Source organism: Mesoplodon mirus (genome assembly GCF_964341445.2).
Source record: "Mesoplodon mirus genome assembly, chromosome: 3".
Lineage (NCBI taxonomy): Eukaryota > Metazoa > Chordata > Mammalia > Artiodactyla > Ziphiidae > Mesoplodon > Mesoplodon mirus.
The window spans coordinates 164,325,472-164,352,187 of record NC_138978.1 but is presented as its reverse complement, the minus strand read 5'-3'; the positions used below and the strand labels follow the sequence as shown (position 1 = coordinate 164,352,187).

At 48.8% G+C, this 26,716-nt stretch overlaps 1 protein-coding gene across 5 annotated transcripts in view; it reads right to left on the bottom strand.

Moving 5' to 3' along the window:
• Window positions 1-2,385: 2,385 nt before the first annotated feature.
• LOC309801222 (protein transport protein Sec16B-like) overlaps window positions 2,386-26,716 on the bottom strand; it is a 41,815-nt gene continuing 17,484 nt past the window's right edge. For all 5 annotated transcript variants that reach the window (XM_082615788.1, XM_082615789.1, XM_082615790.1 and 2 more), the window contains 16 exons: window positions 26,105-26,198; window positions 23,903-23,984; window positions 19,829-19,946; window positions 18,512-18,623; window positions 16,795-16,900; window positions 14,530-14,670; window positions 13,243-13,365; window positions 12,357-12,429; window positions 10,509-10,808; window positions 9,608-9,675; window positions 6,756-6,911; window positions 6,483-6,581; window positions 6,016-6,127; window positions 5,802-5,881; window positions 4,384-4,482; window positions 2,386-3,735 (listed from right to left, as the gene is read on the bottom strand). In XM_082615788.1, coding sequence (XP_082471914.1) covers window positions 3,667-3,735; window positions 4,384-4,482; window positions 5,802-5,881; window positions 6,016-6,127; window positions 6,483-6,581; window positions 6,756-6,911; window positions 9,608-9,675; window positions 10,509-10,808; window positions 12,357-12,429; window positions 13,243-13,365; window positions 14,530-14,670; window positions 16,795-16,900; window positions 18,512-18,623; window positions 19,829-19,946; window positions 23,903-23,984; window positions 26,105-26,198 — 1,832 coding nt within the window. In that variant the 3' untranslated portion in view covers window positions 2,386-3,666. The remainder of the gene's footprint in view (window positions 3,736-4,383; window positions 4,483-5,801; window positions 5,882-6,015; window positions 6,128-6,482; window positions 6,582-6,755; window positions 6,912-9,607; window positions 9,676-10,508; window positions 10,809-12,356; window positions 12,430-13,242; window positions 13,366-14,529; window positions 14,671-16,794; window positions 16,901-18,511; window positions 18,624-19,828; window positions 19,947-23,902; window positions 23,985-26,104; window positions 26,199-26,716) is intronic.

Here is a 26,716-nt window from a genome sequence, read left to right as displayed (position 1 = left end):
CCCCAAGCTTCCACCTTGAAAAGGAGGAACAAAGTATTTTCTTCTTACAGCTGCATTTGCTTTGTTTCACCACAACTGGTTTTAACCCCTAAAGCTCTAAAACAGTCATGACCTTTAGCAAACTCACCACCATCACGACCACTAAAAAAAGCTGATAAACAATCAAGAACTCTGAGAGACCCCAGTTCATCATACCCTTACTAGGCCCAACTGAGGGCTCTTTCCTGACGAATGAACGACAGGACTTGTTTTAACCGACCATGCTCCATGTTAATGGATGCATTCTGACTTTGCCAGAGTACAAGCTTCCAATCATGAATTAGCATAAGTACCATGGCCTCCTCCCTTTCTAGTGCATAAAACCCCCTGATTTTCCCCTCATAAAATGTGTCCACTGCTGCACATATTACTTCTTGTGCCTGGGAAGTAACTAATCTCAGTACCTGCTTTGTTGACACTGTAGTCACTCATTTACCATGAATAATCCCAACGGGAGGCAGAAGTGAGGACACAGGCATCTGATGTCTTTACCTTCCTCTTTGGTCCTCACTCTCCTCCTCTAAAGTGCTTCTTTTTATGGGGTAGGACTTCCCCTATGTCATTGTTCCTGGGGGCACTAAGCTACATGACCTAACATTGGTGGCAGGTGGGATTCAGGGAGAGAAACTGGCTTAGTCATAAGAACACCTATTGAGAAGTAATTTTAAATTATTCTTCCCATTACACACCTGTATCAAGAAAGAAAAATCTCATACAGATGGCCAACAGACACATGAAAAGATGCTCAACATCGCTAATTATTAGAGAAATGCAAATCAAAACTACAGTGAGGTACCACCTCACACTGGTCAGAATGCTCATCATTAAAATGTCTACAAATAACAAATGCTGGAGAGGGTGTGGAGAAAAAGGAACCCTCCTACACTGTTGGTGAGAATGTAAATTGGTACAGCCACTATGGAAAACAGCATGGAGGTTCCTCAAAAAACTAAAAATAGAGTTGCCATGTGATCCCTGCAATCCTACCCCTGGGCATATATCCAGAGAAAACCATAATTTGAAAAGATAAATGAACCCCAATATTCAGAGCAGCACTATTTACAATAGTCAAGACATAGAAGCAACCTAAATGTCCATCAACAGATGAACGGATAAAGAAGATGTGGTACATATATACAATGGAATACTACTCAGCCATAAAAAAGAATGAAATAATGCCATTTGCAGCAACATGGATGGACCTAGAGGTTATCATACTATGTGAAACAATTCAGAAAGAGAAAGACAAATACCATATATCACGTATATGTGGAATCTAACATATGACGCAAATGAACTTATTTACGAAACAGAAACAGACTCACAGACACAGAAAACAGACTTGTGGTTGCCAAGGGGGAGGGGGAATGGGGGAGGAATGGGCTGGGAATTTGGGATTAGCAGATGCAAACTATTATACACAGAATGGATCAACAACAAGGTCCTACTGTATAGCACAGGGAACTATATTCAATATCCTGTGATAAACCATAATGGAAGAGAATATTAAAAAAGAATGTATATATGTATAACTGAATCACTTTGCTGTACAGTAGGAATTAATCAACTATACTTCAAAAATATAATTTAAAAAAAAGAATGAAAAATCCAGTTTAATATCATAGGCAACAAGATAAGGCAATTTTACTTATTAGATTATATACTAATAATTTTTTTAAAACATACACATAAAATGCTTAGCATGTACTAGGTACTTTTTTAAGAGCTTGACTCCTTTCATTCTTGCACTGTCCCTATATGGTAAGTACTATTGTAATTACCATCCTCATTTTATAGATGAGGGAACTGAAGCACAGGACAGTTAGATAACCCTGTCCAAGACTACAAGATGAACTGTGGATGAGCCAGGATTCAAGTCTAAACAATTTGGTGCCTATGAAACTCACAAACTACTGACATGGTACCGCCACTGGGTGTCAGCATACCAAACTGAAGGGGCTGCAGTCTTTTTTAGGGAAAAAGGGAACAGCACTTACTGAGGGCCTTCTAGATGCAAAACACTGGTGCACACATTTCCCAATTTAATCTGAGAGATGAATAAACTTTTTAGAGAACAGAATATGCAATATTTAGTTAACAGAGTAACCAATTTGCATCAGAGGAGCTTTTGTCCATATTTTTTTAACTGAAAAAATAGCGGTAGACTTAGAAGTTAAGAGGATCATTCCCTAGATTCTCCATTAACAAAGGGCTTTTACCAGCTGTTCGCACCTATCACACAATGAAACCATTATTAGAAAGACTTCAGGGAAGAGACCACTCAATGTGCTCTCTCCCTCTGCAAAAACCAGCAGGAGACAAGCATCTGCTATAAAATTGTCTGGTTTAATCGCTATCAACATCAGAACCATATTACATTAAAGTACAAAACCTGTAATGTACAATTACACATACAAAAAATGTTCTTTGGGGCCTCCCTGGTGGCGCAGTGGTTGAGAGTCCGCCTGCCGATGCAGGGGATACGGGTTCGTGCCCCGGTCTGGGAGAATCCCATATGCCGCGGAGCGGCTGGGCCCGTGAGCCATGGCCGCTGGGCCTGCGCGTCCGGAGCCTGTGCTCCGCAACGGGAGAGGCCACAACAGTGAGAGGCCCGCATACCGCAAAAAGAAAAAAAAAAAAAAAAAAAAAATGTTCTTTGTGAGGAACAATTTTCAGCAAATCTGACAAACAGCAAGAGTTACTCCTTTGGGGGTTTGAAAGGAGAAATGGAAATTTCCAAGATGTCCCACTCCTCCCTCTGGCTCCTCTGACCCTCCGAACATCAATTTGCAAAGGCCCAAGGGAGGAAGGGAGGTATTAACAAACTCAGGCACTCATTCCTCCTCTCTTATGGAAGGAGTGAATTTTTAGGGAACATTTTCCATCCTTTATTACACTGATGTTCCATCCATCTGCATCGTTAGGTTCAGTAGTTACCATGACAATATGATGCCTACAGCAATCTAACTTGATAGCCAGATGCCAGAATGTGGAAAAATAGGACCAGCTAAGAAAGTGAGAGAAATATAATTAATCTGAACCACATAAAAAATGTGCACAAAACTAAAACCAAGAGGGAAACTGCCAAAATGTCACCCAAGAGGGAATGATGACGGGAAACAATGATAAGTTTCCGAGATTCAAAACTTTTTTGCTAACTAGAGCCATGAATTGGTCTGTAACTAAGGCTGAGGAAGAAGTCAATGTTAGTCTTGAATATTGCTCTGAGTGGCTCTCCCCCAGTAATTTCCTGCTGCTGAGCCCAGTGGTGTCATCACTGATTCCAGCAGTGGGATTCTTAGGCCCTGAATTTCCTGAGGATCTCAAGCCACATTCCAAGTGCTGCTGCCAGAGCATTCTGCTCACCTCCAGTCTGCTGTTATGCCCAGCTTTTCCATCTGATGAAGTCATTTGCACCATCATTCTGAAGCTAATCTTAAGAGACTGAACTGAGCTATGTCCTGGGAGACCCTGTCCCCTTGCGTTCTCTATGCCCCATGGAGGCAACAGGCTAGCACAACCCTCTTGGGGGCCCTGATGTGGCAGAGGGGCTGGGAGATTAAGAAACGAGAACAACATAAAAGTTGTGCTTCAGGGAGACCAGCCTGGGATGGGTGGTCCTTCTCATCACAGCTGGGTTGGATAGCGGCGCTGAGCTAGGCGATTTGGCCGGTTCAGGCTGGTAGCCATGGAGAGCTGGAAAAGAACAAGCATGGCACTAGATTATAGCCCCAAGCATGACTCCAACCAGGGCTGACTGGCTGGATTGAGCTTGGGCATCCTGAGGGTCTAGAAACCCTTCTGCTGTATTTGGCTTCCCATGGTGGTGTTCTCATTATTCACTTTCACCCAACACCTTCACCTCTTAAATAAGGAGAAAGAAATTCAATTTTATATAGAAGGGAGGCCAGTAATGCATCAGAACAAGCAGTCTGCCCCACATCATGCAGAAGCAGGGAGTTTAGCTTCAATCAAACTTTGCAAAGATCCCCTCACCCCCAGGACACAGCCCTGGTGCAACCACACCATTGACACCAACACCAAGTGTCTCTCCTGAGTCTCAAGACTTACGAAAGGTCAAGTGCAATATTAATAATAGTGACATTGACTGAGCATTTTCTGAGTGCCAGTCCCTTCACAGACATGCTCCGGTTTAATCCTCACAACTGCCTGCTGAGGTAGCTACTACTAACCCCATTTTACAGATGCAGAAACTGAGACTTAGAGAGGTTAGTCGTTGCTCAAGAACTCAGGCACAGTAATTTGTTATAAGTAAGTTATAAACCTGGGTCTCCTTAATCCAGAACCCATGCTCCTAACCCCTCTCTCTCAGGGCCTCCTTACCTGGGGGACCTGGGATGGGTTGTAGAGAGGGACAGCCCCTTTCAAGGGGGGTGGGGGAAGCAGAACACCAGGGTTGAAGGAGAGCCCGGAGGAAACACCCTGTGATGGAAAATAATGGAAAATCCTCTTAGTCACCACTCCCCAGATTCCAGAACATCAAGGGCTTCCCTGAGCATCAACTTTGGTCAAGAGATGCAGATATGATACAGCTCAGGGAATACTGAGCAAACAAACGTGGTTCAAGTGGGCACAGCCAACCCCTGGGTCAAGGGTGGCATTGCAGAGCCTTGGGTACTGCTGCATGAGAAGAAAAGGTCATAATAAATGTATTAATAGCATCATAAAAAGTAACCTCATATTCTTCGAAAGACCTAGAATACTACAAGAGTGCTGTAACCAGGCCACAAGAAATAAACATGTTTTCCTAGCAATTGGCATGAAATCCATACTGGTGTGGACAATTCGTCAAGAGTTTATCACAGCCCTTGCCAAGGATACTGGTGAACTCTGGCTCCTACTGGGACAGGGAAAAAGGTCGTTCTCTTTTTTTTGTTTGTTTTTTTTTTTGGCCATGCCACATGGCATGCGGGATCTTAGTTCCCCAACCAGGGATTGAACCCACCACCCCTGCAGTGGAAGCACACAGTCTTAACCACTGGACCGCCAGGGAAGTCCCAAGGCCATTCTCTAGACATCACCTAAGGAAGCAGTTATGGGCTAACTCCTGTTCCCCCCAAACTTCATATGTTGAAGTCCTAACCCCAGCACCTCAGAATGTATTTGGAGACAGTGTCTTTAAAGAGGTGATTAAGGGGGCTTCCCTGGTGGTGCAGTGGTTGAGAGTCCGCCTGCCGATGCAGGGGACACGGGTTCATGCCCCGGTCCGGGAAGATCCCACATGCCGCGGAGCGGCTGGGCCCGTGAGCCATGGCCGCTGAGCCTGTGCGTCCGGAGCCTGTGCTCCGCAACGGGAGAGGCCACAACAGTGAGAGGCCCGCATACCGGAAAAAAAAAAAAGATTTAAAGAGCTGATTAAGGTAACATGAAGCCATTAGAGTGGCCCTAACCCATCATGATCGGTGTTCTTATAAGAAGAGAAAATTTGGACATAGACACACACTGAGGTAAGACCATGTAAAGACTCAGGGAGAAGATGGCCAGCTACAAGCCAAGGAGAGAAGCTGCGGGAGAAACCCACACTGCCGGCACCTTCATCTCAGATCTCCAGCCTCCAGAACTGGGAGGAAGGAAGTTTCTGGTGTTTAAATGGCACAGTCTCTGATACCTCGTTCTGGCAGCCCTAGCAAACTAATACAGACGCTTTCTCCATATCCTCCACGAGTCAGGCCCTCACAGGGCGGCACCTGCAGCCCACGTGAAAGTTCAGTCCACACAGAGGCGGCTGGTGGGCTGCTCACCTGAGGTCCCGACATGCCTACACTCCCCGTGCCCTCGGCTGTCCCCGCCCCGGACGCTGATCCTTGGGCTTCACTGCCACCTAGGAAGAAATGAGTCAGGGGTGTTCCCGCTGCTCGGGACAGAGGAGTCCCCACTCCCAGAAGGCACCCCCCACGCCCCCGGGGAGCACAGAGAGGACCACAGACAGCCCAGAGGACATGAGGTTGGCGGTACCTGTGTCCCTGGAGAAGGCGCCGGCATCCGGCAGAGACTGGGGAGCTGGGGGCGGCGTCAGCGAGAGGCCCGGGCTGGGCTGGGGTGGATCAGATGCTCGCGGGGCTTCCTGCTTAGTGCAGAAAGGAAGGTGTCCCTGACGGTAGCTAAACCGGTGCTGCCTGCTTGTACTCCTGCAGGGCCCACATGGCGGCCAGATGCTGGCCTTCTCTCCCCCAAGTTCCATTTTCTTTATGCCGGTCCTCTGCTCAATGATCCAAGTTAACTCCTGTCCCTCAAAAGTTAAATTTCTTCATCCTGACTTCTAAGGCCTTTCATCATCTGCCTTTCCCCTCACTGGACCAATTTGTTTCCCACAATCTTCCATCGCTAAACCTGTTTCACCCGGCCCAGGGTAGAGATGCCAGCTCCAGACCCTCCTAGGGCCCCTGGAAGGGGGAGCTTCCGGCCCTCCCTGCCCAGGTTACCTCGGAGTCAGGATCGTCAGATGCATCCTCGTCTCCAGAGGGGGGCGCGTCGCCGGCGGGCTTCGGGCGAAACCAGCTGAGCCAGCCAAACCCCGAGCCCTGGAGGGAGGAGGGCGAGTTCTGTGGCCTGCAAGGTTGCTTCTCCCTCTGCATCTGAGATTAGCCAGCCCCGCCCCCACCTGTGATGCCGGTGAGACCGGAGGGGCGGGGGCACCACCGAAGCCCAGATTCCCAGCTCTGCTCCGCCATCTGGGAAGAGAAGAATCCCTCCACCTTTGTTTTCTCCTTCGCGTCTCCCAGCTTTCCTCTCTGGGCGGTGTCTTCGGAAGACTTTTTCTTCTCTGCCTCGTCGGAGGACTCACCCTCATCCTCCCTGACTGATACAGCGGAACTCTCAGACATATTTCGTGCTCTGGGAATCGGTGGCACCTGGGATTAAGGAAAACAGAAGTAGCATTTTTATAGCACTTGACAGGTTGCAAAGGCACATTTACACGTACTCCCTCACCTGACCGGCTCAGTAAAGCAGTGGGGAGAGCCCGTGCTCCGCAACAAGAGAAGCCACCGCTCGAAGCAACCAGAGAAAGCCCGAGCGCAGCAACGAAGACCCAACGCAGCCAAACATAAATAAATTTATTAAAAAAAAGGAAAGGTTAAGCAACCTAAGGTCACAAAACTAGTAAACGGCAGAGCAAGGATGTAAACTTAAGCAGTCTGACTCTCCTTCTAGGAATTTCTCCTATTTGAATAAATTTGAGGAATAGACAAGGGCTTATATATTAGAATGTCCATCATTGTGTTTTACATGAGGGGAAGAGAAGGGAGGAGTAGCGAGAAAGAGTGGGAAAGAGAAGAGACACACTTGAAGTGTTTAACAACGGGGGAAAGATGAATTAAAATCTGAGCTCCTCCCAGGGCCTACCAGGCCCTCCATGACCCAGTCTCTCTCTGCCTCTCTGGTCTTGCTTCTTAGCCCTCTCCCCTGTTGCTCCCCACTTTCTAGATACAGTGATTCCATGCTCTTCCTCGATTGCACCAAGTCAGTCCCATTGTAGGCCCTTTGCTCTCCCTGTTCCCTCTGCCTGGAACACTTGTTCCCTGAATACTCACGTGGCTTCCGTCCACCCTCCATGCTGACCTCAGAGATGCCTTCCCTTCCACTCCATGTAAAGTAACATCCCTCATGCACACAGTGGTTTATTTGCAGTCACCTCCATGGAACAGAAGCCCCATGAGGGCAGGCTTTGTCTGCTTCCCTGTGTACCCCCAGCCCCTGTAACAGTGCCAGGTATGTTGTAGGAACTCAGTATTTGTGAATGAATAAATGCATGAGTGATGGTATGTCCATACAATGGATTTTATCACACCAGTATTAAAAATCCTATTTAGGAATGACATGGAAAATCTCAATTTTATAGTATTAAATAAATAGAAAATAAAGTTTCACCTACATATGCTCTTAACCATTTAAAAACGCATGTGTGTATGTATACACATTTATATACACACATATATACATAGACGGGTCTCGCCCACTTTTTGAAAGTTTGCATTATGCCACTTTGCTTTTACCAAAGACCTACATTAGTACCTGTTTTCCCTAAACAAAAAAAAGTCCACAGAGGAGTTTCACTTTTACAAAAAAAGTCAAAAAGTGAAAAAAGCATTCAGCGTTTGTTTTGTAGGAGCTGTTATAGAGGCAGAGTGTACCCTAAGCAGTGAGAGTGGCCTGCCAATCTCCTTCCCAGAAACTACGCTCAGCATCTCTGCATCAAGACATCATAGCTTTGAACTGTGTCTGTGAGCACCTGTGCCTCCTTTCGGTTTATCTTGTGCACTGTTAGCAAGACGTGTACTGAGGTGACTGCTTCTTCCCTTCATGTCATGCAGACCTATGAAAGGTTTCATGGAAAGGCTCTACATTCAGATAACAGGAGAAACCTGTACACGGAAAAAATTTTAGAAGGAAATAATGAAAATATTTGACTATGGGCTTCTGAGTGATGTCTGTTTGACTCTTTATATGACAGTTTTTCTTCATTTTTCAAGTTTTCTATAACAATAACGTACTAATTTTTCAGTTAGAAAAATAAAAAAAGTAAAGCATAAAAGTGTTTTAAGGGCTTCCCTGGTGGCGCAGTGGTTGAGAGTCCGCCTGCCGATGCAGGGGACACGGGTTCGTGCCCCGGTCCGGGAAGATCCCACATGCCGCGGAACAGCTGGACCCATGAGCCATGGCCACTGAGCCTGCGCGTCCGGAGCCTGTGCTCCGCAACGGGAGAGGCCACAGCAGTGAGAGGCCCGCGTACCAAAAAAAAAAAAAAAAAAAGTGTTTTAAGCCTTGCAGCCCGGTTACGACTTGAGAAAGTTCGCCTCCAGCCAGGCAGGTTTGGGACCAGCAATGCCTGCTGTTGGAGGGAAGGGATTCATTCATTCAACAGCTAGCTGGATGATTACTTAGACATGGTTCTCTCCAAGACCTGATGGCACACCTGGGCAGAAGAGATACAACTGCGGTAGGTCCTTCTTGGAAATAAAGCAAGGTAAAAATTAAAAGAAAGAAATATCAAGAGTCTTCCATGGTGGGGCAGCGCACAGCAAGTGTTCGGTGCAACAGTAAGAAGTGGGGGGGGCTTCCCTGGTGGTGCAGTGGTTGAGAGTCCGCCTGCCGATGCAGGGGACACGGGTTCATGCCCCGGTCCGGGAAGATCCCACATGCTGCGGAGCGGCTGGGCCCGTGAGCCATGGCCGCTGAGCCTGCGCGTCCGGAGCCTGTGCTCCGCAACGGGAGAGGCCGCAACAGTGAGAGGCCCGCATACCGCAGAAAAAAAAAAAAAAAGAAGAAGAAGAGGGCATCAGAGGGAGCAGATGTGTGAGTCCAGAGCTACACCCAGCCCTGCCGGCCCTGCCTCCATGGATTCAGGTTAGCAGGACTGAACATGAACCAGAACAAGCCTCCTCTCCACCTCTCAGGATCTGGTGTAGAAAGAAACAAGGTGAAACATGGAAGAGAGGGCTGGTGCAAGGCGCAGGAAGGCATCTGTGAGTGGCAGAGAAACCGTGGCAACTGAAGGAAACCCGCAGCTCGGAGTGGGCACCGCATCCGCTAGGCTCTGTCCTCTCACCTGCGGTTTGGAAACAACCTTCTGCCCATCAGGATGCTGGAAGGTTTCTGGAGACACTGTGTTCTCTCCTACAGCACAAAACACAACAGAAATCGTGATGTGAAGTGGGGCCTTTCCCATCTATCCTGACGAAGGGTCATGGGGACACAGTTGGCTCTCCTAATTGCAAAGCAGCTGGAGCTCTGAGCCCACAGCCCCAAGTGCATCACAGTAAATGCAAAGTCCATTTGCACAAGCCTCTGAATTCCAGCCACCCCAGGACATGCTGCTCACCCGACCTTCACCCCGAACCAAGGTCATTCCTCAGGAACCCTGGAAATCAGGGCCGCATCAAGCTGGATCTCAGGGATCCTCCCTGACCTTCCCCTCCATGTGAGTCTCCCATCTTGGACAGGACCTTGTCTTAGCAGCTCTAAGATCTGATCCTTCTGTGTGGTTTCCTGCACTTCCCTGGCATCACTCAGTGATGCTCACCCATACTCGGCCCCTGTTGTCCAAGGCCTGATGGGAGAAGACAGAAGCATGAGCCTCTGCCCGCGGTCCCTGACACTGACGACTTCAGAAAGAGGACTTGGCCTAAACTACCACTCCAGGCACAGGTGGCGTTTCCTTGCCTTCTCCAGCCGAGATCCTAGAAACTACAGAATCCAAGGGGAAGGCAAGAGTGGCTGCGGTTGGCTGTGCTACGCTTGTCCCAGTAGAGACGGGGGCTGGAATGGGAGAGAGCCGTCTCCCTCAGAAGAACGTGAAGTACCAGGCCCTCAGTCATGTGCACACCCACCACTCAGGGCTTTACCAGCTCCCACCCCACACCCTGCACTGGTCCCTGCACCTCCCTCTTCTGCTTGCTCCCCTAGACACCTCGTCACCCAAGGTTCGCTGCCTCGCTGGCAGGTCTTACCAGGGGGCGGGTGCATCTGCTGGGCTTCCTCCCAGGCCCTTCCTCCAGGCGTCCCTGTCACCGCCACGCTGCCACCAGTCCCTGGCAGATGGGTCTCAGGAACTGAGTAAAGAGGCACCGGGACCCCCGTCTGCCCAGAACCTCCTCCTGCTGGGTAGGAGCTGGGCTGGAGGGGAAAGGGCTGCTGTGGGCTGGGATGGGCTGGGCCCATCGGCTCCAGTGTTGGCCACAGGGCTGAGCAGTCTCCAGGGGCTTCTGAGTTGCCTTGACGTCCAGAAAGATCCTGGTAGAAAGTGTCGTCTAAGGACATGGGGCAAAGAGGAGGAAGTGAGACCTGTAATGTGGCACTTGTGTGGACTAATCACACCAGGAACAATCCTGCTCTTTGGAAAGCAGTGACAAGGACAGGCCGCTTGGTGTGGCTGCCATCGATGTGATGACAAGTACAACACAGCAGTAATTGTAACACCTCTCACCGCTTATGACTCAGAGTTTACAAAACCATTTCCCTCACTACCTTGTATGATCTCTGAGCCTTAAACCAGTGGGTTGGGAGGGCAGAAATCACCATCTCATTTAACTCCACAATTTTTTGCATTTGGATAAACTTTCTCTTTTAAGGATCTCCTAAGGGACTTGGGTCCTTGAAACTTAGAATGTTGCCGGTTAAAACCCAAATCAGACTACAGAAATGATGGCTTTGCTTTTAAAGAAGCAGAACCCTTGACCCAGGAAGGGACCTTGGTTGGTATTCATTCTGGCTCTGCCGTGTTGCTGAAAAGACAGACCAAGGTGTGGACGGGGACAATGGCTGCCCCAAGGTTATGGAACTGGTGTGGTCATCTGACCCACCCGCTCCATTGGGTGACAGGAGACACAGCTGCTTCCCAGCGGAAGTGGCCACTCAGAAACACCCAGCCTGCTCTCTTGCAGCCCTTCACCCTCACAGATCCTGGGACGCAGCAGCAAAGCTGGGAAACAGAAACCAAGGCCTGACCTTCCTTGCCACCCCCTTGCTTATCCCTGAAGGAAGTGAAAAAGGCTGGGAAACAGCCGGAAGTAAAAAGATGAGGCCCCGTCCTGACCCCACCAGGGAGCGCTGTCTGGGGAAAGGGCACAGAATTAACTGGGATAACAACGTCTGCCCAACCCAATACTCAGAGGCATCCTGAAGGGAAAGGAGGGATCTGTTGAAAACACTTTGAAACCTATTTCACACGCGTGGCAATTGATGCTCAAACACCGTAGGCGCTTCCTATGTCCCCACCGCTAACGTGAAATACAGATAACCCACTGCCTCTGGCCTCAAGGAATGTATTCAGCTAGGGAGACAGTACTGACACAAGTGAAGCAATTAGATAACAACACAACATAACAAGATTAAAACCTGAATGTGAAGCAAAAACCCTAATAATGCAGAAACAGAAGTGTCAGGGATGGGGGCTTCCCTGGAGGCGCAGTGGTTGAGAATCTGCCTGCCGATGCAGGGGACACAGGTTCGAGCCCTGGTCTGGGAAGATCCCACGTGCCGCGGAGCAACTAAGCCCGTGCGCCACAATTCCTGAGCCCACGTGCCACAACTACTGAAGCCCGCGCGCAGCAACAAAGACCCAACGCAGTCAAAAATAAATCAATTAATTAATTTTAAAAAGGAAAAAAAAAGTGTCAGGGATGCCTGTGGTCAGTGGAGCTGTGTGGAGAGGGGGGAGCCAGACCACGGGGTCAGATGGACACAGGCAAGGAAGGCACTCCAGGAACAGAAGGGGGAGAGTCATTTCGGTTGCGTTATCTCGTATAATCAGATCCTGAGAGTCAGCTATTACACATTCAGTTCATTGGTTTGGGTACCTGTTGTTTTTCTGGCTCCCAAAATATCCGAGTGAGCAGAGCAAGGATCCCCCATGTCTCCTGCTACCTTTTGCTACGAAGATAAAGTAAACACCTCTTAAGCAACACAAAGAAAAACAAAAACAGTGAACCATGGTTTAAAATTAAGTCAAAAAAGAAACCTCAGGAGCGATAAAGTAAGGGAGTCGCAGGTGAATGCAGGGGCTGGAGGGGGAGGGGAGGGGCAGCCTCAGCCCTTCCTACCTCCCAGCTCTGCCCAGAGCAGGCAGGGACCAGGGCAGCATCCTCTCCCAGAGGAAGGGGCAAGAGGAGGGAACGAAGCCATGGGCCCCAGAGCCCACAGCACATGTAGGAAGCAAGGGCCGTGTGTGCCTAAAAAAACCCCCCTGCCCTTTCTCAGCGACAGAGGCAGAAACAACATGGAGGAGGCCCTGTTCCAATGACTGTATAACAGTTACTACCAGCCGCTTTTGCAATTGTCAGAACAAAAAAAGGAAAGGCCCGGAAGTCTTTTAAGCAATTGCCCTACATTACATGAAAGTGACAAGGGACACAGGGAGCCATTGTTCCTCACAGAGAGATGGAAGCTTTGATGGTCAGAAAATGTATTTTCTGGGACCACAGAGAAGGGTGGCTGGGTGCTTTGGAAGAGGCTCCCACTGTCTCACACCAAACCCAGGAAAGTGTTTCCACCCGGGCGCGAGGCAGCTGCGGGGAAGCTGAGTGCCACCCCTTCCCCAGTCAGGCTGTGCCTCGTGGGTGACAGGGGACCCCCAGAGCCCTCCATGGGGTCGGGGGCTTGCTGAGGTCAGTGCCTGCCTACTCTGGGTCTAGGGCAGCCAAGAGGCAAACAGAGGCCCACCCCGCTGACCTGCCCCCCACTTACCTGCAGCTCCTTGTGATGCCCCCGAAGGTGTACCAGCCAGTCCGGCTCCAGGTCCCTGTCTCCTCGGTGACGGCGGTGGTGTTCTAAAACCAGAGGATCTGACAGCTTCAGTCTCTCTGCAAGCTGTGCCAGGTTTCCAGATGGTAAGAGAGGGAAAAGGAGAGAGAGAAGTAAGTGAAATGGACAGACCACGGGGAGAGGCAGTAAGAAAAAAGAAGGGAGCCTTGACTGGTAAACCAGGCTACAAAGAATTGCCAAACAGCAAATCAGCAGATATCTTCCCCGAATTGCAACGTAAACAAACAGTTAACCCATCTTGTTGCTAGACACTAAATAAACTATGAGGAGAAACTGTTACTCTGTTTTATGTCTCTGCAAAGCTGCCCTCAGGAGCAGCGCTTCTCAAGCTTCAGGCCTGGTAGGAACCACCTGGGACCTTTGCTAAAATGCTAGTTCTGATCCCAGAAATCTGTGGGACCTGAGATTCTGCATTTCTAACAAGCTCCCTACAAGGAGACGCCTGTGCTGCTGGTCGAGGGACTGCCTGTATCGTAAGGTTATTCCATCAGTAAGTTCCCAGACTTCCCTACTCCTCTATTCTGGGTCCTGAGCTGCCTACAACCATCATCCTGTGGGCAGAAATTTGCCATCAAGGGGGCTCAGTACCACAGATTTTATTGATTGCAGAATCCAACACTGGGCCTCATCTAAAGCAAAGAAAAAACTGACGGTAGGCTGCCTTTTTACTCTCAGCTAATGGATTTTTCTTCAATTAATTGGAACAACTATTTGCCTGATTGTTTTCTTCCTCAGGAACTAAAAGTTGATATGTTTTTGTTTTCTCTTTTTGAATGTATCTCACACGTGATAAAATATTCCATGCATTTAAAAGCATTTTAATAAGGATCATTTCCTGTTTTAACCACTAAAATATATTTTCTAAGCCCAGCTTTTATCATTAGAACAGTTCACCGCAACAGGCAGTTTTACTGTACCAAAAAAGCAGATGCAAGAATGAATTTCCTGCATAGCACATGCCTGGTTTTCATTCCCCCAGTTTCACAGCGTCCCTCCCCGCCGCCATCCCCGCCCATAGCATCCTTCTTTGTGTGGTGTCAGGCCTCTGCTTATCACATCTGGACATGCATACGTGGTCAAAGACAGCCACGGACTCCAATTTTACAGCATGTTCAAAGAAGACGAAATGGGGTGTCTGAGCCGCTTTACAATAGCTTTCTCTGAACACTGAAGATAACACACCTGCAGAGAACCCTCTGAGAAGCTCACCTTGATGAGTTCCACTAATAGCACAGGGTGACTGTCCTCTCCCTGGCTCAGGAGGGCTGTGCCAATGGCTTCGCAGTAATGCAAGGCCTGGGACGCAAGGCCATAATCTGCCAGACGGGAAGCATAAAGGAGCTTATACACCTGTGAAGAGGAACAGGGCCAGTGATGAGCCCATCCAGGCAGGGACAGAAAGAGAGAAGTGGAGATAAGACTTCTTGGAAGTCAGCTGACTGCCAACTTCCTCTAACTCTGTATCCAAATATTAAAGAGGGCCTTGTGCCATTTGGGGCAGTCTATCTGTGTATGGGCACAATTCCAAATCCAGCCTGCAGTTCCGTCCTCATAGAGAAAGGGCTGGAAGGCACATCAGCTGAATCTCCCCAGGCTCTGGTCACCATGGAAATGCACTGGACTCTTCTTATCAGGCAGCCCACATCTCTGGGAAGCCTGGTGTATGTGGGGCACAGGACCAGGCACCAGGGGTATGGATAAAAGAAGAAAAAATGGCTGAGGTGCAAGGGACTTCAAGCCCAAGGGAGTGTACAGACAGAGACAGGTAAGGGCTCAGAGAAGCATGAGTGACAGAACTAAATGGAGCCTGAGGGCTGGAAATCAGACAGACCCAAGTTCAAATCCCAACTCCATGCTGGGTGTGGAACATTGAGCTAGTTACCCCACCTCCTCTCTGCGCCTTGGTTTCCTCACTATAATATGGGCATGATAATACGATCTACCCCTTGGCTGTTGTAAAGGTTCAGTGAGATAATCCATGTAAAGTCCTTAGAACAAATGGTACCCAAGAGACATGAGCCAATATCATGTAACTCCTTGGAACCTGTTTTGTAAAAGGGGGGTAATCATGCCCGGATTACCACAGGATTAGAATTCATACAGTCAAAGCATCATAACACAGTGCCAGGCGTGTAGAACTCATTCCCTAAAAACAGCTAATCTCACTGCTATCAGCCCAAAGACAGCTGAGAGGTGGGATGACTACATAACAGAAAGAAAGAGACTGAAGACCTGCATGGACCCAAAGGAGCTGGTCAGGCAGGGCTCTGCTGGAGAAGGTGGGTCTTTGGTAAAACTCTTAAAGAAGATACTAACTGGGTCATTGCCCTATAGGCAGTAATTCATTCATTTCCAAGCCTTTGTGTTTTGTGTTTGGTGTTTGGTGGTGGTGGTGTGCATGTATGTGTGTGTTGCTACCACCGAGTGCACTCTCAATACAGGCACGGAAGGAGTCATTATGGATTTAAGGGGACAACAGGGCATCCAGTAGAGAGGTTGAGAAGAGAGGTTAGAACCTGTGTGGACACCACCTGCACAGCTGCAGCCCTGGAGGGAAGAAAGAAGGATGGGGGCCAAGGACAGAGCAGGGAGGAATTTCCAGAGTTAAAAACAGAGTCATCCAGGGCTTCCTTTGTGGCGCAGTGGTTGAGAGTCCGCCTGCCGATGCAGGGGACACGGGTTCGTGCCCCGGTCCGGGAAGATCCCACATGCCGCGGAGCGGCTGGGCCCGTGAGCCATGGCCGCTAAGCCTGCGCGTCCGGAGCCTGTGCTCCGCAACGGGAGAGGCCACAGCAGTGAGAGGCCCGCGTACCGCAAAATATAAATAAATAAATAAATAAAATTTTAAAAAGAGGTGATTAAGGGGGCTTCCCTGGTGGCGCAGTGGCCCGGTCCGGGAGGATCCCACATGTCGCAGAGTGGCTAGGCCCGTGAGCCATGGCCGCTGAGCCTGCACATCCAGAGCCTGTGCTCCGCAATGGGAGAGGCCACGACAGTGAGAGGCCCGCACACGGCAAAAAACAAAACAAAACAGAGTCATCCAAAAGGGATGGGAATGGCAGGTCAGAGGAGAGGAGAAAGGGTGAAGAGCCCCCAGTCGAGCCTTCTTGTTCCCACTCCCAGCAGGATGACCGTGGGGCTGAGGAGAAGTGGAGCCATTTGGAGACAGAAGAACAGAAGGAGCTACAGACGGAGGGGGGAGCCCCAGGGCTGCTGGCACGATTCGCATTGTCAGCAGTGAGGCCGGAGCCCCCAGCACAGAGGCTGCTGCAGTGTTTTGCTTTCCTATCTTAAAATGCAAACCTTTAGGGGACCTAGAAAGACATCCTAACCCTCCCCACATTCCAGCTAATGAGGAAAAGTCCAGGGGATGACCTAGCCCAGCCGCTATGTGCCAGATAGCAAGGCGGAAAACCCAGTGGCCCACAGCCATGTGACGCAGCTAAGGTGGTGGCCTCGTGAGGGCTGAGTTACCTGGAAAGAAGGGATGAAGGATTTGGGGCGGCCCAGCATCTGACAGTACTCGAAGATTTCCGTCCTCTGGATAGCCTCAGTTGTTGCAAATTTCAAAAACTCTTGACTAAAACCAGGGAATAAGAATAAAAGAGATTGAGGCGGGGACAGATTTAAATCCTAGTAGATGGCCAAACACCAGCTGCATCCATTCATGGTAGAGTTTCTGTCCTGGGCTGATCCCTGGGGCAGCTCCAAGAGAGGAAAGAGAATCTGCACCTCCAAGGCTCTGGGGGAAGGCGGGGGGAGACACTGCGGGGAGGGGGAGATCGCTGCCATCTTTACTGGAGGGTCACGTAAGGCAAGCTGCTCTCACACCCAGCTCAGTGGGGCACTGGGTCCTCCCCGTAAGCACGCTGGGAGCCAGCCTTAGTGCCCCGAGAACCCAGAGCGGGCGTCTGTGAGAGGCCACCATAGCCTGAGCGGAAGAGCAGAAAAGAGGGAGTGATGTGATGGTCAGAAACATCGAAGAAAGAAGGCCCGGCAGAGAGAGGGTAGCACTGCAGAGCCCCAAATCAGAAGACGGTCCCTGTGCTGGAGGTGCATGCCAGTGAGGAAGCAGCCTGGGTGAACGTGATCTGAGGGGCCCGCAGAGTCCTCACGGGCCCCAAAACAGCTGCTGTGGGGTTTGAAATCATAATCACGGGGGCTATGCCTGGGGTCAGGACTGTTATCTCCAGAAACATCCTCGTACAATATAAACATAGGAGGGAGACACATTAAACCGTTTCACTTACTGTCCCATTTGGCCCAGACGGGCCTCTTTGACAAGCCAGCTAGGTGCTATCAGAGACCGTGACCTTGACAGACAGGCTATGAGAGGATGCGTTTCTACAAAGCAAAGCCTGACAGTCTGGATTCCAAGTCCAACCTGACCCCACACTAGCTGTACCATCTTAGACAAGTTACTTAACCTCTCTGTGCCTTGGTTTCCCTCCTCTATAAAATGAAGATGAAAAGCGTACCTTCTTCACAGGGTAAATGTGTAATGATTAATGGAAATAGTGCAAATAAAATGGCTGGCACAATGTAAGAGCTTAGGAAATCTTAACTATTACAGGGAAAGAGAAAGAGAGATCTAGAATGTGGAGGGCAGCTAGAGAGCAAGCCGGTCTTTTTGTCCATTTATTCACTGTCTAGGGGCTTATTAAGGTCCTTCTGTGTGAAAAGCCTAATGCTACAGCCAGCAGGGAATAAGTGACAGGCGGGACTCTGAGTAGCTTGTGCACCAAGTCAGTGTAGCGTTTGGTGGCTAAACAAACGTCTTCCACTTTCGGGTTTTGCCCAAGGCGGGCTCTGAGAACGGGTCCAGGGCTGCCTGACGCAGAGGCTCAAGCCGCCGCGCTCCCGCTAAGCATTTTCTAAAGTCACTCTCTGATCACGGAGCCAGGGCGCCACCGAGTGGCCACAGGGGTACAATGCAACCCACAGGCACCCGTTCACAGCTTCCCCGGAGCAGGGTCTGGACCTGAGGCCCCCTGGCGGTGTGATGCGGCACCCACCCGGCAACTCCTCCGCCAGAGCCTACCTGTGCGGAAAACCATCCCAGAGGAGGGGACCAGCAGCGGCCGAAATTCACACAAGACAATGGAAAATGGAGCCATGAAACCCAGCAAGGGCTAAACCAATCCCCTGGAAGATGTCCTTCCCACTCCCTTTCCCCCAGAAGATCGCATACCTGTGGCTACTGCCCAGCAAGGCCAGGTGGTCTGTCTTCACAGTATAGGAGCCGAAAGGCACGTGAGCCATGAGGTAGCAGAAGTGAGCTGCTTCCACCAGCCCCTTCCCAGCTGCAGGAGGAGAACAAGCCCTGGTCATGGAACACGCCCACGTGAGGACCCACCATCTGGGGGGGATGGAGAGGGGCTTGGAGGTCGGAGCGGAGAGCCTCATGGGGATAAAGGAACGAGCTTTTCACACTACGAGTCACAGACCCCAAACCCCACTCCCTCTCCTACCGCATTTTTGGCCTCCGACATTATTTCACTTCTCTTCAGCCAGAATAAGGCACTATTTCACGTTCCCCCTAATGGATTTTCGATGAGGACGTTTCTAAGTATTTTAGTCCTTCTGGAGAGGGAGAAATGAGTAGAAATGCCTACACCTGAGCAGAAAAGCTGGCCATTGGGAGTAGCAGTTTTTAAACTAGGCTTCTTGGGGCACTAATGCCTCCCTTGCTAAAGTCAACCAATAGAAGACCTTTCCCAGTGATCATAAAAATTACATTCATTACCAAATTGTTCCCAGTTTTAAAATGTTCTCCCATACCTTTTCCATTACCTCAATACTGAATTAATTCAAATAGGTAAAGTAACTAGCACAGGGCCTGGCACCCAAGAAGGTTCGGCAAAAGTTAGTTCTCTTTCTACCCAGGTGCTAAACAACCTGCCATTTGACTGGGCACAATCTTATGCGTAGCTATTTTAAGTTTAGCAGAGCAGTACTTCACGAAGTGCCACAAAGCGATGATTTCTAGACGTTCTGGCCCTTGACCAAATCTGAGGACCACTGATCTGGAACATTCAACAGCCCCTAAGTGTTTATGAGGCCACATTCACAGAGAGATGATAGATATAAAGACTATACGATTACCCAGGGTAGTTCAGGCAAAAATAGAATTTCTTATCTGGTTAAGCTGGGTCACTGTGGGACTAACAGCAACAGTAGGCGAGATGCCCCCATGTGTTAACTCCATCTGCACGGGAATCTGACCCAGGCATAGGAATCACCTACTCAGGGGAGCCTCCTACAGTGGCAGACCCCAGAGTCTCAGGGGCCTGGCCTGCACTGGCTCGCAGTGGAAAACTGGGAAAGAGAAAGGCAAGAACTCCCTCTCCCCGGAGTTTCTGTCCCCAAAACACTGAGGCTCCTGGGTCAAAGGAAAGCCTGAGGCATAGACTCGGGCCCAACACAGAACCTAAGTATCTAAGCACAAGGTGGTTAAAGCTGGCCTGGAAATAGAGGAGAGGAGGGGATGGAGCTGGTCTCTGCTTACCCAGCGTGTCCCCCATGGTGACAATCGTGCGCTGATACAGCTCCGGGTCCCCACCTTGATTCGACAGAATCACAGCCAAGTGCGGCCTCCAGTCTCCCCACTGCTCGTCCCCACAACACTGAAAAGCAGCAGAAAAATTGAAAATTGACTGAGTAATGTAGCCCTGACCAGAATATAGGTAAGTAAGGAAGGTTGTTGTCTATTTCCTGGTTTTCCAGGAACGCCCATTATGCTGCCGGCAATGTGGCCACTCGTTGATTTTGCGTTCTCTTTTTAAAAAAGCAAAACTCTTAGAAGGATGAATAGGCAGGCAGGCAGACACGTATACATACATACATACATACATACATACACACACAGGGATGTTAGGAGATAAATAAATGGAATGACACTCTTGGTCACTAATTTTCAGATTTCCTCCTGGTGCCCCTAACCCCAATAGCTAGAGACAAAATCAGAAGAAGAAAAAAAAAACTGATGTTTCAGTGGGAGACGGAGGATCGAATACCCCTGGTTCATGAGAAGAGTCCACATTAGCCAGTTAGAAGACGGGGGAACACCGGGCTCCTTGATACCTATTACCAAATGGCTAATGTTTTCTGGTTTTACAAAGCCAAAGTCCTCTCTCACACGTCACCTTCTTCAATCTTCACAACAACCCTGTGAACTCTAATTCCTATCACCTCTTGAGGAGTGAGAAAACCAGGCCAAGTGGCCCAGCCAGCGCTATGTCCCCTCGCTCTGGTGACCATGCAGGGGCAGCAGAGCTCCACGAGGGGGCGGTAGAGTATAATCAGAGAAATGGGAACAGGCAGAAGCCCCTCACGAATGATGGGCCGCCCTTCTCCTGAATGAAGGGGAATTTCAGGACAGGGAGTATCAATAAAGAAACAACACAATGTCACAGAAACGACACGGGCCCTGGATTCACCTGGGGTCCTGCCTCTTGAGCAAGTTTCTTTATGTCTTTGAACTTTGTTTCTTCATCTCTTAAATGGAGATCAGGATGTCTACCTGCCAGGATTTTTTTTTTTTTTTTAACATCTTTATTGGAGTGTAATTGCTTTACAATGTTGTGTTACTTTCTGCTTTATAACAAAGTGAGTCAGTTATACATATACATATATCCCCATATCCCTTCCCTCTTGCATCTCCCTCCCACCCTCCCTATCCCACCCCTCTAGGTGGTCACAAAACACTGAGCTGATCTCCCTGTGCTATGCGGCTGCTTCCCACTAGCCATCCATTTTACATTTGGTAGTATAAATATGTCAATGCTACTCTCTCACTTCATCCCGGGATAACTGCTGATAATCATATAGTTAGATGAAGCCCATAGCATAGTGCCTTACACTTGGTTTGCACCTTATAAATTACATGCATATAAATACACACACACACACACACACACACAGAAGCACAGCAAAGGAAAGAGGTGATTTGCAGACCAGTCTCTCCTCCACTTTGTTATACTGAATAGATAGAGCAGGAGATTGACAGTAATAGCTAAGGTCTGGAGGTCAAAACAATTCACAGTTATTTGGTATTGTATTTGTAATTATCCCACAGAACGAAAGATGCTTTATCCAACTCCATTTTATAGTGCCTCTGTTTATCTGGGCAATGCAGGGTGAATGAGGACGATGATGACAATAAATCACAATAATAATAGAAGTTCTCACTGACTGCACCCTGACCCTGGGCCACAGCCTATGCTAAGCATTTCTCCTAAGAACAATCACATGCATTAGGTACTATTATTATCCCCATTTTAACATGTGAGCCAGGCTCTTTCTTGCTGAAACTAAAGGGACTAGCAAAAGAAAAGCCCTTGCAAAAAGAACAAAAATTTAGAAGTAATTCTTCTATCTCCTCCCCAAGGCGATTTGGAAAAAAAATCACTGTAAAGCAGGTCTACGGAGGGAGAAGAGAGAGAGATAACGCTTATTACCTAACTTCAGTGGGCCAAGCATGGTGGTTGATATGTTCAGCTATTCTCTCCCCTTTAATTTTACAGTAGCTCTGTTAGGCATCAAAATGCCCACAAAGAAGAAAAGCTGAGGCTCTGAGGTTAAGTAGCAGGGCCCAGTTCCCACAACAGTGAGGAGCAGAGTCTGGGTTCAGCCTGTGACAGAGGCCCACGTCTGTGTTTTCCAGCTGCCATGCTTTTTCCACTACTCCTCTTATTATAAGTACCAAAGTCTAGCCTTTTACTGGATGCTACGATGCTAGGAAACTCTCAAACACTAGGGTCAAATACTGCAAATATCACCTCTGGCTCCTCGGTTTTCTCACCCAAGAGTAGGGAACATTTAGCAAACTCTACCAGTGCAATGAAACCCAATGGACTGTATGCTGATTACATCTTTTCCTGCACTTAGTGCTTTGTGACATGGTGCAATTTCATTGCAGAGCACAGGCCCTCAGCAGAATTGTGAGGTGCACCCCATGTTCCAGTATAGCCAGCTGGTTTGACGAGGGGGCATGAAAATCATCATTTCTCTTTTCTGTTCTTGAAATTGTCCACAGCAATAAGACAAACAAAAAAGCAAAAGCATGAAGTACATTTTCATTGAAACTAGGTGTCAGCAAAAATCCAAGCCTCTAAACACAAGAAAACGTTTCCAAAAGTAATGGAGATTGAACAGAGGTGGGTTTAGGAGGCAGAGAGAGAGAACACCAGAGGGAGGGGATCCCACAGTCATCTCCATTGGCTGGGGAGAAGCAAAGATGCTCACAGAAAACACCAGGTCATGCGGAAATGCCAGCTGCCCTGGAATATGGCCCTGGCACCTCCCCAGCTCAAACCTCCCATAAATAACTCATCCAGGGAAGACCTGAAGCCTATGAAGGAACAAGTACAGAATCGCTACAAAGATACCATCAAGATCAAAGGAGGGGGGAAGGTAGAGAGAACATTCACCAGAAAAATGTTTCCACAAAACAAAGAATTGTCACCAAACATTTCATCATGAATTTAAGTAAAATAATGAAACAATTTGTTCTATGAAGCAAGGGTCTAAAGCTAAGTTACAGGAGCAGAGGAAAGAGATGGTGGAGAACAGGAGGAAGTAAATGTGACCTGCAGAGCTCAGGAGAGAAGTGGGAGAAAAATCAAAGAAATAAAGACAAAAATGGAAAAAGCACAGAAGCCAAGAGACACTGATGAAAACACAGTAAGGGACACACAGAAAAAAAGAAGAAAGAAAGAATTGAAACAAAAAAAATTTTTTTTAATTAAAGAGAAAATTATATATATAATTCACATGTATATATGTATACAGTTCATATATATATATATATATGAACTATATATATTTTGTGTATAGAGGGTGTTCCTGAAAAGAAAACCAAAATAAGAGAACAAAATAAATACTGAAGGATATAATTCAAGAAATTTCTCTGGAACTGTAAGATATGGATGCACATATTAAAAAAGCATGCTGTATCCCCGAATAACTGACACAGACAGTCAACAACAAGGTATATCTCAGTAAAGTTATTGGACTTCAAGGATAGGGAAGGAATACCTGGGACAAAAAGATCAATGCTCTTATAATGGGAAAACTATCAAGCTGGCCTCAGGGCTCTCCCGAGCCACGTTCCACACTGATGACGTAGAATCTAACATGTCCAGCTTTGAAGGGTCACATGCAGTGGTGGGCAAGAAAGAAAGCCTGGTTATGGGAAGCGTGGAGAGCAGGCTGGGGTTCTCTCGCTATTTGCCACACAGCGGGTAGCCGTGGATTGTGGAAACGGCACAGTCTTTGGAACCAGACAGACCTGGGCCCATCCTGACTCCACTACTCCTAGCTCTGTGATCTTGGTCATTTTACACCTTTGCGACTCAGTCGTCACGTCTGCAAAACAGGGATAATCATTCCTACCTCCGTGCGTTAAATGAAATAACATGCATCACAGCGCTTAGCACAGGGCCAGGCACATGGGAGGCAATTGACCAACAGTAATTACTTATTTTTCATCTCTAAAGCCATCACCTCGTTCCCGAGCAGTCCCTACCCCCTAAACCCTTAGGGTGCTGGGGTGTTGAGGGGGTCCTGTCACAGAGCGTACCGTGGCTGCCTGTGGGATCCTCCCCGACATGAGCTGGAAGAGGGTCTGCAGTGGGTCGTTGAGCGCCAGCGTGCTGGTGAAGCTGCAGAGAGAGGAGACCGTCCGTCAGTGGGAATCCAGCCAAGAGAGCCTCTAACCCATTGCCTGTGAGGCACAAGGCCTCGTCTACTTGTATTTGATTGCAGCAGCTTCTTTTGGAACTTGAGTCTCTCCTTTCAGCTGTGCATCTGCTCCATCCCGCTTTCAGATCTCCATCCCACCACACACGCCAACTAGATCTCATTACTGGGGAAGATCTTCTGCATTTTAGCACTGACTCCCTAACTCTCGAGCAACTATTTTGTAGGCCTCCGTCCATCACAGAGGTGAGCCACAACTACTTCAAAGACCCCTGAGAGTCCAACGGTGGGCACCTCCTCCCCAGGCACCCTCCACGCCCACTGCCCCACAGCAGCCCTCCTCCCCAAGCCCACAGCTCTCAGTGCTGTTTTTCGGGCTCATCGCTAGCCTGGGTCTCTAGTGCTTTTGCTCACAAGCACTACATAGTCATTTTCAGTAACCAAAGAGGCGTAGAGCAGGGACCAGAAATGATCATGCTGATGACAAACCATGGGATCTGCTTAACAAGGATATAATAAGCTCTATGGCTGATTTGAGATTTAAGCATACTCAGTAAGAGAGATTTCTCATGATTCACTGGGCCCCATCAAATATCAATGGCCCAAGGCAAAAATCTGTAGTCAAGATGTATGCTACAGTGTAGAGTTGTGGGACGTTCGTTTCCAAAACCCAAAGGAAACTCATCCCTCGGAACACCATCTTTTTTTTTTTTTTTTGCGGTACGCGGGCCTCTCACTGTTGTGGCCTCTCCCGCCGCGGAGCACAGGCTCCGGACGTGCAGCCTCAGCAGCCATGGCTCACGGGCCCAGCCGCTCCACGGCATGTGGGATCTTCCTGGACCGGGGCACGAACCCGTGTCTCCTGGATCGGCAGGTGGACTCTCAACCACTGCGCCACCAGGGAAGCCCCACCATCTTTTTTTTTTAACAGCACCTTTCCTCCAGAGCTCAGAGTGCTTCTCCTAATAGAGGTTCAGTGTTCCTCACCATTCCAGTCTCTGAACATAATGAAGTATGTGGTGGTGTCACTAGTCCCTGGGAAAACTGAGGGTCGGAGTAATAAAGAGATTTCACGGAAGCCATGGTGAAGAATGGGCTCCCAGGTAGTGACAGACGTTAGCCCCACAGACTGAACTTAAAGTGTGGGTGTCCATCTTCTCATCCAACTCTCTGCACAACAGGACGTACGGGGGATTGAAATATAAGATAAGCAGAGAAGGTAGCTTCACGGCTTTAACCAACGTGAGAAGATAAATTTTGAGGTACCGTCCTTTTCTCTGTCTAACCCAAGGCTCCTCCTTATAGGAGGGCTCCCACCCCAGCCCACCCCTGCCACACATCTGTCCCTGACAATCCATGGATGCTAACTGCAGCCTGAAGGGCTGACCCCTTACAGCACCCCATACACCTCCACCTCCATTTGGTTCTGAGTCTCTTTAGCTGTTTCACTGCCCTTGTTCTAAACTCCTGGCTAGGTACTCACACCTCCATTCCTATTCCGTCCTGGTTTGGGTATTATTTCCAGTCCCCCCGGCACCCGGGTCCTGGTGGCCCAGTGTAACCTGAAGGGATGCCTTCAGTCTTGACATCTCCCAGTAGATGAAGACTGCTGGATCTAATCCCCAGTCCTATAAACCCCTTTCTACCACAGCTTGCAGTCCTGATACCCTGTATCCCTCCCTACTGCCCAGCACCCACACCCGTGCTGCAGGACGAAGCAGTAAATTACTAACTCTCAGTCCTCAGGCTCTGTCAGTTTCCCTTAAGTGACCTACCCCCTCACTGATGGAACTCTCCAGAGCAGACCCTCCCAAAGAGAGTAGGCTACTGCAATGTAGAAACCTACTTAATTTTTGGAAACTTTAGTAAAATGTTTTATTCAACTTACCAGCTAGAAAGAATATGTCTGTGTCTAGTTTATTAGGATCTGGAGAAGAGAAATGCTACGTCCAACTTAGAACTGGAAAGATGCTTGGAGGGTGGGGCCTTTCAGTGCATCTTGCATTTCTCCCCACCCTCACCTCCACCTTTGGAGGGGAGGCTGCTCTGCTCCATGGGTCTTCTTGGCACGTCCCCAACTCACCCACTCATGACCCAGCTGTAGGTCCTTGGGTCCATCTTGCTGGCGAGGAACAAAGCATGACCCCACAAATGGTTCTTCATGGCCCACTCCAAGGCTTCCTGAAAACACAGACATCACCTTCAGTACCACCTTGCTCACCTGCCTCTAAGAGCGACAGCAAACGACTGTGCTTGGGGACTGCCCCACCCCACCCCCGAGCAGCAGAGGCCGGGCTTCCAGGAAGACTCTCAGAGCCTCCCCTGCGAACGTGAGAAAGGAACGGTGGAGAAATGGCTTTAACTGGCAGGTACTTCTCTCTAAGCTGCCCCTTTCTCCAGGCTTCACCTCATCAAACCCCTTATGTGATTGCATTAGCTCCTCCTCAGACATAGTTTCCAGTTAGCTCTATCTCTTTAGCCAAAGTCACACAATACTTTTATGAACCTAAGCACCAAAAAATGAGAGAAGCATCTCACCCCCAGCACTGGGTCTCAAAAAACGAGTTGCGAGATGGTGTTCATGGGGCATGGTAGAGGAACCATTTCTTTCTTTCTTTCTTTCTTTTAATTAGTTTTTATTGGAGTATGGTTGCTTTACCATGTTGTGTTAGACTCCACTGCACAACCAAATGAA